We start from the raw sequence: 13909 nt of genomic DNA on the forward strand, positions 1-13909 counted from the left end.
AAGACTAGAGGGAAGACAGCTAGTCATCACCACCCACCGCCAACTCTTGGGATTGACCATCACATTATAACGCTCCCACGGCTGGAAGGGCGAGCATGTTTGGTGTGACGGGGATTCGAACCCGCGACCCTCAGATTGCGAGTCGAGTGCCGGGCCATGAACTGTAGGAAAATAAGTGTTATATGAGGGTTAAAAGTACTGGAATTAACTAATAAATTTTACCCGTAGATTTTTTTTATATGTATTGTAAATCCGACTTGTGTATTCATTGTTTCGTTTGTAGCATCAGTTTTGACGTTAGGTTGTCACGATTACGTCAGTGATGTCGTTATATAAACTTGTCTAACAAGTTCACTCGTAGTTTCAGAAGCCATACTTAAAAAAAAAAATGCCCATCATTTGAGACATGTATTACACTGATATCATAGTAATGAAAATTTTAAAGCTATTAATACATAACCTTTTTATTTGTTCTTTAAATAATCGTATATTTATTTCAGAATGCGATCGAATGTTTATCAGTAATCCAGATGGAAGAAAAAACGGCTCTTTCTCGTCCTCGGAGATGCTAAATCCACATAACCATTCCAGACAATGCATCTACACTTTCATAGCAGCTGATAACGAGAGAGTTAAAGTCACTTTCACTGTGTTCAGGCTGAAGGGGGCGCCACCAGAGTGAGTAATACGAATAAATATCACTTATATATTTAAATAAAAAGTTTTTAAGAAATGTAAGTTTTCGATTTTATTTATTCTTTTACATTCTATAAATGTATTGGTTTTAAGTATGTTATTAACAAAATTTGTCTTATTATTCATAATTTTACTTCCCATGTGTAAAAATAAAAATAAAAATTCATTTAAAAAAAGAGGAAGAATGCGATATTACTAACGTGTTAGCTGTCGTTCTTTATTTGGCGCTGTAGTCGAAAAGTCTACGATGGACGAAATCATACGGCTTAATCGTTTTTATTTCTTTTTAATTTTATCAGATAAGGTTCACAAATGCACCTAAGTAATGGCTGTCTAGACCCCATCAATCTTCATATATAAAAAGTAAATCCACATTTTTGGCCTCTGGCTTCCTCTAACTTATCGAATGATGTATTTTGTTATTAGTTTGTACCTTTTACATCAAAGAAGTGCCAAAACTTTTATCATTGTCTAACCAATCACCTCGTATAGGAAGATATTGTTCAGATTATACGATCCCATTTTTACAGTTAAAATCGGACTTCCTAAGATTCGTGTGATCCTGCTTTGCTGTACCCATCTATAATCGAAATCAGACATTTTAAGATAAATCCTATTCCAAAATCTCTTAATAAAATTTTTCACGTAATGGCTTTACAAGCTTGTAATTGAAAATTTGGCCCAAATATTTTTACGTCATTTAAAATTAATAAATATCAAATGTTGACTCTGATGATCAAAGTTCAACAAGACTTGATCTGGTGGTTCTGTACGTGCAGGCAGAGCATGTTTTTAAAGCTGTTCGTTTTGAAAATATACGAACATAGCTCATAACTACACTCTAAAAAGCCATTCATTATATCTTATATCGTCAGACGTGCCCGTCCAATGGAAACAATCCTTCTTCTGAAGCCCATACGCTCTGATAAGAACTTTCGAACAGTGGCTCCTGGCGGATTTCTAAATCAGATAACCTGTTGTAATTTTAGTTCTGAAAGAGCAAAATAATGAATGTACTAAATCCTGTATATGTAGTATTCTAATGTTCAACATTCGCTTTCTTGTAATCTTAAACCTTTATAGCGTTTTAATAGTAATTAACTATACCACCCCCCACCCCAAGTGGCCAACTGTAAAGTCACTAAGCTTGTAACACTAAAAACTGGCTTTCCACGCGCGTGGTGGGCAGAGCACAGGTATCCTTTGTGTAGCTTTGTGATTAATTAGAAACAAACAAAAAACTATACGAAAAATTGTACATTAGACCAAATAAAGACCTAGCTATTAAAAGTAGCAATGTTGTTATTTTGTTACCATGTCAACCCTTAACTTTCGAACTTGTTCTTTCCACAATTTCTTACATAAAATCATAATCTGTGTAAATCCAATATATCTGTTTGTGAAAAAGTAGATACATTTTCTTCAATAGTAATATCTTTAGTGGCCTTTATAAATCTTATTTAATCACTATACTACTAGTAAATGTAAACCCAACCATAACGGAGCTAATACCAGATTTAAGTAAGCAATTCTTTTATTATTAATATTATTATCAAAGTATATAACCTACAGAACTAGTACACGCAGTTGTAACAAATTAAGTTTATGGTATATAAAAGTAATATCCCGTATATTTAAAAACATATCCCACTTTTCAAGGTACAAATACTTGTTTGCAGTTTGAAAAGTTTTTCATTTTTTTACTGTCATATATTGCGATATTTATTGGCCTGATATATTGTTGTTGTTTTTGGTGGGAAATTTAATAAATAATACGCCGTATTGCCTTTGCTTTAACGCTTTACTTATACCAAATATCCTGCTCTTAGCTCAAACTAATATTTAGTTGGGAATCTTGAGCATTTGTACTACATTACTTCAATTATTCGATCCATTAACTTCACGGATATGAAATCTGAAAATTCAATCACTGACTTTTCGAGTTCTGTTTGACCGCAGAATGGCTGCTACAATACAACCCTTCATCACAACATTAGGTTCATATACTAAAAGCAAAGTACATAGTTATCATTATTTCCTCGATGAACCAGCTGTAAGTTTACGAATTTTCCACGCTACAATCCAGTGTTCGATTCTCCGAGTTTGACTGAGCACAGATAGCCCAGAGTGTAGCCTTGTACTAAAACGTCAACAACAAGAATTTCCAAATATTTTTGCCTCCAGGGGCGCTATTTAAGGAAAATAATAACTTTTTACGTTTTTTAAATTCTGAATGCCTTGAATTAATAAAATTTAGTATTTTAAAAATGATGTTATAATGAGAATTAGAATGTTATAGTTCTGTAATGGACACAACTAATTAGTAGATGAACCTCGAAACACAATTCTATATAAAAGTATAATAGCTTATATCACTGTCGGTATAAAAATTTAAATTATATTTTAATAGGTCTGAATTTAAAAATAATTTTAACAATATTTTAGTCATCAGTTAGCGCCACATATTAGAAGAGCTTAAACGGATTACTTTCCAATAATCTTTAACAAATTTCGATTTGAAGATATAATTAAATTATTTGAAAGTGAACAATGGCTTAGTGTAAAAATTAACTTACTGATCTTCGAGAGATAAGAAGCTTTTGTGGTCATTTCTTTGTATTTCAGGGCTGTACTATGTTTTCCACCCCTTAAGCGGCGCAGTGGACTATGTAGCAGTTGCTCTATGTATAGTTTAAAGCTTGTTGAGCTTTATAGTGAGATCCAAGTTAAGATCTTGGATTTTACTGAGGATATGCTTAGACACTGTTTTATAGTATTTTACTTAAATTCAACTTGGGACGTTTACTTTTAACAGTTTATATATATATATATATATATATATATATATTATTATTATTATTAATTTTAGTTTAATTTCTATATGACAGAACACGAACTGGTATGAGTCATATTTTTCATTAAAAAACACACACCCAGGATCACTTGCCTGATTGTTAAGTGAATTACTGTTTTGTTGATCTTTCATTGTAAACTGTGAAAGTGTCAGTAAACATTTTTTTTTATGCCTTGTCTCATTCTTTGTGACCCAACTGTTGCAACTCCTTGAGAATCTCTTGTTGTTAGCGGGTTTAGCTTCTATGTTCTTTTGGTTGTCCGAGAGATACCACACTTTTATATTCGCATATTTAAAGGATGTGAGCATACAGAAGTCACTACATTCAATGGTCTCGTTATTAAACATCAAAATAAACACTCGTCACCTGTTAAGTATTGAACTTTCACATTTTATTGATCTTAACAATGCAAGTCAGGTACTTGTAATATATAAACATTTTGCAAGACAAGTTTACAAAACTGGAACTGCAGTGATGGTGGAATTTAGATCTCAAAAGTTATCATTATTTTATAATTAATATTTGAAGGATCTCGTACGACAAAAAATATCCATATAAATATAGCCTAAGCTTTAAGTTTCATGCTTCATTGAAGTTGTTATTTAGTCAGGAATGAGTATTAAATTTCTAGACGAACTTTTTTAACAAGCAACATATTGTCCAAACCAAGAATATTTATAGAAGCAATATTTTAAATCTTAAAAAGTAAGTTTCTGAAAGTTGTACCATTGCTGCTTTCTTTTGGGGATACTATTCTTGAAAAGTTTATAATATCTAGTTATCAAAATTAGTTGTTCTTATACAAGTTATATATAATTTTGATTCGTGATTTTATTTGGAAAAGTAAAATCTTAAAGGAAGAATTTCTTTGGACTTTCATCTCATTTCTTTCGTTATTTCGAAGAGAACATATTTTCACATTGGTAAGGTCTTCCGTAGGTAATATTTTAGTAGCAAGACGATCATTCGCTTAAAAGGTTTGTTACCTGAAAGTCACTGAGAATTTTCTCGGTCAGAAAAAAACCCCGTCGCTTAGATACAAACTCTTAGATTGTGTCTGAAATAATTGTGTGATGAGTCATAGTTAATAAGTTCTTTTAATAACTGGATGATACATATTAATATGTATGTTTGTTTGTTTGTTTTTGAATTTTGCGTAAAGCTACACGAGGGCTATCTGCGCTAGCCGTCCCTGATTTAGCAGTGTAAGACTAGAGTGAAGGCAGCTAGTCATCACCACCCACCGCCAACTCTTGGGCTACTCTTTTACCAACGAATAGTGGGATTGACCGTCACATTATAACGCCCCCACGGCTGAAAGGGCGAGCATGTTTGGTGTGACGGGTATTCGAACCCGTGACCCTCAGATTGCGAGTCGAGTGCCGTAACCACCTGGCCATGCCGGGCCTATTAATATGTAATATGCAGTAAAAGGGCAAAGCTGGTTAAACTTGTGATGCTTCTGTCTTATATTTTATCATATATGATGAATAAAAACAACAACAACTTATCAAGTTCAGCTTTATAGTTTCAATTTTATTTCAGGTGTGCCCATGAATTCGTTGATTTGTATACAGAAATAGAAGATTCTGCTACAGAGCTTATAAAAACTCCCTTTGGAGGTCGCTACTGTGGGAAAATCTTGCCACAAACGAGGATATCGTTATACCAAACCCTAGTTATCAGTTTCTATACCAACAGGAACGAAATTACGTCAGATGTCTTCAGTGGAACCTACGAATTTGTAGATGCCAGTAAGTAGTGTCGTTTTATTTTGCGGAGTTAATTCGCAAACTGAATGAGTTCGTTTCGAGTTGTGATCGTCAGAACAGCATTAAAGTAAAATCCAAAGTATTTTTCCCCAAAGATCGTTAACATTGTCATAAATTTTGATTCGATCTTTTGTGATTGTTTATTCAGCAATTTCAAAAACTCGAAAGGTAAATACATATTTATTTTTTTAAATATAAACTGGCAAATATTTACTATTTAAGTGCTAAATAAAAATACTCCGACATGGCTGTTTTCAAGTTTCAAAGATATACATGTTTGTTATTATAATCTTGGACTGTATGAGATTATTACTTTAATTTGTTTGTTTGACGAAGATGAACTGTCTTTATCGGTTAATTTCCAAAATATTTAATGTTTATTGAGAATACTGGACGTAGAAACTATTCAAAACAATTTCCAACCATTTTCCAAACAAGTATCCACAGTAATTTCCTAGCTTACCGTAATTCCAAATTGGAAAATAAGTAAAAGCATAAAATTGTCTTAGTTGGAACATTTCCGATATGGGTTAATCAAGTTTTCAAAATTTAAAGAGAATTCAGTTATGTTTTGGTCAACGTGTAAAGGTTCATTTTAAAACCTTCTTTTGTGCTTTGCTTTAAGATTTTTCTGCACGTCATCTTATAACTTTAAAATTCAGAAGGTTTAGTTTAATGGACCATGCTGGCATGTGTTTGAAAGGGTTTAGAGTTCACAAGGTTTAGGTTAATGATCCATGAGGATATGCGTGTGAAAGGGTTGAGTTCAGAAGGTTTAGGTTAATGGCCCATGGTGATTTGCGTGTGAAGGGGTTCAGAGTTCGGAAGGATTGGGTTAATGGTTCGTGGTGATATACGTGTGAAAGGATTTATAGTTCAGAAGGTTTAGGTTAATGGTTCATGACCTAAAGGTGAAGTATAAGTTTTACTACTAATAATGCAGTTGACAAATCTTTAATTAGATATATTTTACTACAAAAAAATTAGCATATTCCACGTTTATATCATTTGTTCACTACAAATTTGAAACAAACAAGTTGGAGTCGACTTGAATATGTAATGAAAAACTTTATTATTTCAAACAAATGTACAACGTTTCGACAAGGTTGTGCCATTATGAGGTACAAGTAGCTGATGAAACAGAACCTTCTAGAAACGTTGTACGTTTTTACTTTGTTAAACTTGTATCAAAGTTTTCCTCGTTATCCATTCAAGACGTCTCTAAACTTGATTTATTGAGTGCGTTTATGAAATCCTATTGAGTGGTTGAACAAGTCATAATAAACATAAGTAAATAAATAAATAAATTTGTACATAAGACTTGAATCGATCATATGCACCAAGTATTACTCATTCCCATATAGGTTTCTCTTTTGACACCATAATTCTCTGTGGAGGTCTCTGGTGTCGACTTTGGTAGACAAAGCTCCTGTGTGCGGGACCAAGAGAAAATGTCAGTTGCTTTGTTAGATATTTTAAAAACTGGGGCATTAGATATATATTTATAAGGTATGCTTAAATTTGAAAGTTAGATTCGTGTATTTCTGCTTCAATTCAATACAAAGTTTGCTATCAAGCTTATGCCAAAATTTAGATAGCGTTGGGACACACAGAACTCACATAGGCGATACTCTTGTAAAACTGGTGTTGTAAGCTACCAGAAAAAGACAAAATAGTTATGTTTGGAAATGTATAAGCGGGGCGTCGGCAAGAGGTATTTGTATGATGTCGGCGAGGGCAGTGCCTATGTATTTTGATTTAGTTTGATTCTTAAGTTAAATAAAATCAGCAAGTCTCTCTAGAAATACGGGAAAGTAAAGGTAAAATGATATTCTTAATGTTGACCATGTTTGCTAGTAATTTTCTGTGTTTCAGCTCGGTACGAACTTGGTACACCATTGCCCACCTCAGTGTGTAGTTTTACCATCTTCAGTGACCACAAAAGGAAGGGAAAAATTCTGTCCCCCACATATCCCGGAGTTTACCCAAAAAACCTGAAATGTCAGTACAGATTTTTAGGGGCGGGAGGTCAGCGTGTTCGTCTGGAGTTTATGGATTTTGATTTATTTTATGGAGGACGCCAGTAAGTTAATTTTATCTGAAACACGTCACGCTACTTAATTAAATATATATATATATATCAGAATTACTTCACTACAAGTATTTTTATATAAAACTCCGCTATTAGCAGAAAATGTAAAACGAAATCCTCGAAATTAAAAATGGAATTTAACGCCGTTGTTGCACTGATACATTTTCAAATCCCATTTGTAGGTTTCAAAAACAGAATCTCAATATCCTAAGTATCTTTGAGTAAGATTAAATACAATAGTCAAACGCGTACGTATTCGAAAACCAGATTTTAATTACATTTATTTTGTTTCTTATAAAAACTGATAACGTGAGGAGGAGAAATGAACATCTGACAGTTTTTTCTAATCTATAATGTTTTAATTATTTCATAGATATCACAAATAGATGCATACTTTATTTTTACGTATATGCTCATGAAAAAAAAATGAAGTGAACAGTAATATACTATGCTATTTTATTCAGTTGTTGAATATCTGATGAAGCTCAGAAATGCATAGTAATCAGTAATTCCAATAAAGAATTAGTGTTATGTTCCGAATTTGTGGAGAGTTTAATTACTTTACACATTTATGTGTATACATAGACGTCTGCCTCTATATACGATTAAGGGAGCGTACATTAAATAAAATTCATCATCAATATTCCTGTCTAACCTTTATTTATGACGAAAATTGTATCTGTTTTCTCTCAGCTAATTTTCTTTGATTTTCCAAATTATCTTCAATTATTTGCAACTGCTCACATTTTTCGATATTTATCATTAATTGCAACAAATTTATCGAAATTACTGCGCACTTTCAAAATAATTAATTAATTAGTTTCATTATAAATATCCTTACTCGGTTGTTTTAGATTTTAATTTATTTCCTTAAAAAAGATGAGACCCGATATATAAGTCTTGTAAATTTTGCTTTTAGTTTTCAGAAGTTCTCAATCTTTGTAGATTTTTTTTTTTTTTGATACAACGTGAATTTCCATTCCTAATTAAAGTCAATAAAGTAAACTGGAAAATTAGAAAATATTGAATATCCGCATTAATATTATTCGTAATTTATTTTTTATTTTTTATTTTTTTTAGATAGAACTTAGTAGAAGTTTTACGTTAGTGTATATTTGTCTTTACATTTTTATGATAATAAAAAAAAAGTCAATAATTGCAGCTGCCCTTTCGACATTGTTCAAATTTACGATGGTGCAACAACTCAAGACCCTTTGATCGATACGTATTGTGGACAACAGCGCAACCTGGTAGTGTATTCTTCCGCAGAAAACTTACTTGTTCTGTTTATAACTTTAAAACGTACGGCCAATACACAGAACCGTGGATTTTCTGGGTGGTTTGAGTTTAGTGAAAGTTTTACCAAATTAGGTAAGTAAGTGAATGATCAAATCCTTTAAGTGTTAAGATTGTATAAGAAACAAAACAAATATTGTTTAAAAGCTGTTATTTAAAACACCATCAATTTATCTTATGTTTTCTTAAACTGTTACATCGAAAACTTGGTACCCATTTCTTTCCTCAACAGCTTGATGATCGGTTAAAAGTAGCCCATATTTGAATTTTTTTTCTTTTTGTACATAGCGTCTAACTGTTGACATATATCGTTCTTGTGATCTGTGTTTACAATGAACTATTACCGTTAAAGTGTGCAGTGTTTAACATAATGGTATTTCATTCTTATGTACATAGCGTTTAATTGTTGACATATTGTTCTTATTATTTGCGTTTACGATGAATTATTACCATTAATATGTGTGCAGTTTTTAACGCAATGGTATTTCATTCTTATATAAAACGTTTAGCAAACAAGATACTATCGAGATAATTTATTATCAGATAAGGCTTAAGCAGAATTAGTTTTTAATAGCGTTTAACAATGAATACACTTCATTCTTATTGATCGTTTTACTGTTAACAGATTCCGTTTTTATTTAAAAATTTTAACAGTCAACAGATTACGTTTTGTATACTCTTTAAGAATGAACACGCTAGTCTTATGTATAATATTTAACACTGAAGAAAAAAATTTTGGGTGGAATTTAACCTTGGACATATTTCATAATTTTGTATAAATTTTGCTTTTTGCATTATCTTCTTACTTATATTTATAGTATTAGTACTTTTTTAACTGGTTACAAAAAAAATGATGCCTTATGACCACCATGTGGTGAAGACGGTTCTATGTGGTAAATAAGTCTCTCCTTTCTGGTGCCCGGCATGGCCAGGTGGTTATGGAGCTCGACTCGCAATCTGCGGGTTCGAATCCCGTCCCACCAAACATACTCGCCCTTTCAGCCGTGGGAGCGTTATAATGTGACGGTCAATCCGTTGGTAAAGAGTAGCCCAAGAGTTGGCGGTGGGTGGTGATGACTAGCTGCCTTCCCTCATGTCTTACACTGCTAGATTATGAACGGCTAGCGCAGATAGCCCTCGTGTAGCTTTGCGCGAAATTCAAAACAAACAAACAATCCTTTCTAGTTGAAACTACTAATCAAACTCTTGTATGAACTATCTTGTATATAATGAACTATCGTAACAAACAAATCCTTTCTAGTTGAAACTACTAATCAAACTCTTGTATGAACTATCTTGTATATAATGAACTATCGTAACAAACAAATCCTTTCTAGTTGAAACTACTAATCAAACTCTTGTATGAACTATCTTGTATATAATAAACTATCGTAACAAACAAATCATTTCTAGTTGAAACTACTAATCAAACTCTTGTATGAACTATCTTGTATATAATGAACTATCGTAACAAACAAATCCTTTCTAGTCGAAACTACTAAAATGTTAGTGTGTTAATGCTTTAAGAATGATCAAGAAAGATGATCAAGTTACGATAGTTCATACAAGAGTTTGATTAGTAGTTTCAACTAGAAAGGATTTGTTTGTTACGATAGTTTATTATATACAAGATAGTTCATACAAGAGTTTGATTAGTAGTTTCAACTAGAAAGGATTTGTTTGTTACGATAGTTCATTATGTACAAGATAGTTCATACAATAGTTTGATTAGTAGTTTCAACTAGAAAGGATTTGTTTGTTACGATAGTTCATTATGTACAAGATAGTTCATACAAGAGTTTAAAGCGAAGTCACGTGTATTGAACGGTCGTATTAGAATTTTTTTGGTGGGGAAATGGGAGGTGGAAATACGGTGTCAGAACTAAAATGTGACTACTTCAAGTTAAACGATAATGTCGTATCAAGCTGTAAGTAAATACGCTGTTCAAATGAAAAACGTTTGATACCAGACACGCGCACTCAGACGATATATTGATTACCGTGCATTAACTCCACGTGTAGAGAGGCAAACCGTGTTTGTAAATAAGTAACTTTTTAGACGGCTATTACACAGAAGCTAACAAGACCAGCTTTACGATTCCTACACATCAAGGATTGCATAATGAACTTAACCTTTGAAATTGTAATGATACGGCAACCTTGACCTTTTATATCAGGATAACACAGTAATTTCAACGTTTGAAAACGGAACGACACTGTAATTTAGATTTTTGAGGCCAGGATAACAAACATACACAACTGCTAATATAAAATCTCAACCATTTATGCGTCTGTCGTATATCCAGCTGGCCTGATGAACTCTGGAACTAAACGAAAGACCTCGTTGGCATTGGATATAGCAGACATAGTGTGTTTGACATGTTGTTATACATTCTTATAGGGACGATGGCCCTTAAATTATCACTTTTCACATTAACACTATATTTTCGTTTAAGAATTAACCAAGAATTATTGAATATATTTAAATATATAAAATCATTTTTCAGTCTTCACTTTCTTGACTATAATCTTGCATGTTTTATTGAATATAAGTAATTAGTGTTGTTAACTGTTTAAAACGTATGCTTTAGCTTTGAAATACTTTTTTTTTCAGGCTTTATTGAGGACTCTGGTGGACAACACATACGCGGAACTGGTACGTACCCTCGTTATCATTCTTATTGTATTACCATTACGGTACGATTAGAAACCTTTCCAAAGATCATTTGCTTGTCTTATTTTAACAAACGATTATAAAAAAAAATAATTAGGAGAACCACCATGGAGTTTTGTACATGGTTATAAGATACCCTAGTTTGTGGAGGGGAATAAACGTACTGCTGATTATTACCGTATATATATATATAGAATCGAAGACCTTCCGAATTATAGTTTAATACATTACTTGTGTTTTAAATGTTCATAATTCCTCGATACAATGAAACCTTTTTGTAAAAATTAATGCTTTGACCCTTCTAGGTGTTATAAAGACAATTTTCACTTGACAATTAAAAGTGTGCAAATGTTGTAAAAGTAATCATGATGATAAAAAAAAAACATGGAACAACATTGAATTGCGCTTTAACTTCGTTTTGAATTTACTTACTGATTAAGTATTATTTTATTACAAGGTACAGCTTTCACAGCAAGGAAGATTTAGAACAGGTATCAGTAAGTAAACTCAAAAATCACCTGTTCTAAAAAAATAATCTCCCTTGCTGTAAAAGCTGTAACTTGTAATAAAATGAATTGCGCTTTGTTGTTCTAATAGCTCGTATGTTGCAACTGTAGTTTGAATATAAATTACCCGAACACTCCAATTGCTGGTTAGAATTCTATCTCGTGCTTGTTTAGTATTACCTAAATAAGGTGTTCTTCATATAATTCGCCTTGAACTTTTCCTTTTTGCACATTCTAGAAGTTCGATTAGCTTCCGTCACTGATATTTCTATTTCTTTGTAGAGTGTGACCAGAAAGTTTTCAGCAAAGGCCATTCCAACGGGACAGTTTATTCGCCAAACTGGTCATCTTTCTACCATCCAAACATTGTTTGTAAATACTACATTTACGGTTTGAACGACAGACAAAACCTAGAGCGTGTGACTCTTACATTCGAACAATTTGATATCCCAAGTGAGAACAATGAGTATGTACATTTTTATCACTAATTGATATCTTTTAATAGAAACTATCATGCAAACAGTTTCTTCCCACGTGGAAATTATAGTAATGGCTAATAACCATTTTCGACTCAGAATGAACTGCTGCTAACAGAAGATAGATGTTGTTCTACCAACGATATTTTTTTGTTCGTTTGGTGTTAATAATCTCATATAATCACCTAGTGATTGTTCCGAGAACTAATGCCTCTTTTCTTATAATATTTTAATATAAATTAGTGTTTATTATTATTTGAAGCTTTGCATTGCATGTATTGACATTCAAGTAACGAAAATAAACACAAGGCCGTCGGAACTGAACTGTATCTTAAAAGATATCGAAGGTGCTTAGAACTAATTCGCTTGAATTCTACCTTGAACGACCATTAACTATATGCACCATACCAACAATTTTTACCTCATGGTCGAAAAGAGGGCGTAACCTTCTACTGACCCACTAGCTCTGTATGAAATAACAGAGTGGGGGGTCTTGATTGTTACCATTCCGTGTTGAGTGTAGTAGTCTAGTAAAGCCAAAGTTTTGTTTATTGTTAAGCTCCAAGCTACATAATGGGCTATCTACGCTGTGCCCACCACGAGCATCTAAATCCGGTATTTAGCGGTGTGAGCCCTCAGATTTAACGCTAAGCCACTGGAGGAAATAATGCTAAAGAAACTTATTGAATAAAACAGATTGCAAGATCGGTGATCTTAATATAAGCGTTGACGTTTACTTTGCTACATTATAGAATTGTAAGAAATATCAAGATTAAATATTGTATATTTTTTAATTTTCGCCAACTTGTAAATCGATCAAACTTTCGTTTGATATTAATTAATTATTTATAAAACAAGCAATGATTCTTGATTAAACTGTTGTTTACGCACGATGAGTCAGTTTTTACTGTTTTATTTGTCTATGATGTATCTTAACCATTTTATTTGTTTACACTAGCAGTTACGATGATACTATAGAAAAACATCCAAGCGAGAGGAACTTCTAATAGCAGTAAACACCTACAAAATGTATTTATATATATATATATATATATACACATGGTATCCGAAAAGTCTGGAATCATAGACACTTCAATGAATTTTACAGAATGTGTTTCACATGCTCTCCTTGTAAATTGAAACAAATTTTGAGACGGTATTTCTATTCTCCTAGGACACTGCGAAACATATTCATGGTCCGACATTCATTGTGAATTCGTTGTTTCGGTTGTTCGGTGTCCCTGATCTTTTCTTTGTACACACGTGCCTTGAGCGGTTTCCAGAAAAAGAAATCTACGGGAAACAAGTCCGGAGATTTTGTGGCCCATTTCTGGGGACTACGTCTGCTAATCCAATATTCTGGGAAGGTGTCATTCAACGAAGCTCTGAAATTAAGAAAAGCTGCAAGTAACCTATGGTTCCACTTTTTGGACACCCTGTATTGTAAACTTGAGCCTTCCGGAAAAGCAAATAAGAGGGAATCATTGCTATAGTTACTGTTGTTGTTGTTGTTTGTAATTAAGCACAAAGCTACACAATGGG

General features: G+C 32.8%; 1 protein-coding gene across 1 annotated transcript in view; it reads left to right on the forward strand.

Moving 5' to 3' along the window:
* Window positions 1-493: 493 nt before the first annotated feature.
* The window catches only part of LOC106473926 (CUB domain-containing protein 2-like), a gene marked incomplete at both ends in the record, with an annotated part of 19988 nt that continues 6572 nt past the window's right edge, over window positions 494-13909 (forward strand). Inside the window, 6 exons of the mRNA XM_013934614.1 lie at window positions 494-678; window positions 5097-5305; window positions 7199-7406; window positions 8578-8786; window positions 11326-11367; window positions 12174-12357. Of these exons, the coding sequence (XP_013790068.1) occupies window positions 494-678; window positions 5097-5305; window positions 7199-7406; window positions 8578-8786; window positions 11326-11367; window positions 12174-12357 (1037 nt within the window). The remainder of the gene's footprint in view (window positions 679-5096; window positions 5306-7198; window positions 7407-8577; window positions 8787-11325; window positions 11368-12173; window positions 12358-13909) is intronic.

The sequence above is a fragment of the Limulus polyphemus genome, unplaced genomic scaffold (genome assembly GCF_000517525.1).
Source record: "Limulus polyphemus unplaced genomic scaffold, Limulus_polyphemus-2.1.2 Scaffold6637, whole genome shotgun sequence".
Classification (NCBI taxonomy): Eukaryota; Metazoa; Arthropoda; class Merostomata; order Xiphosura; family Limulidae; genus Limulus; species Limulus polyphemus.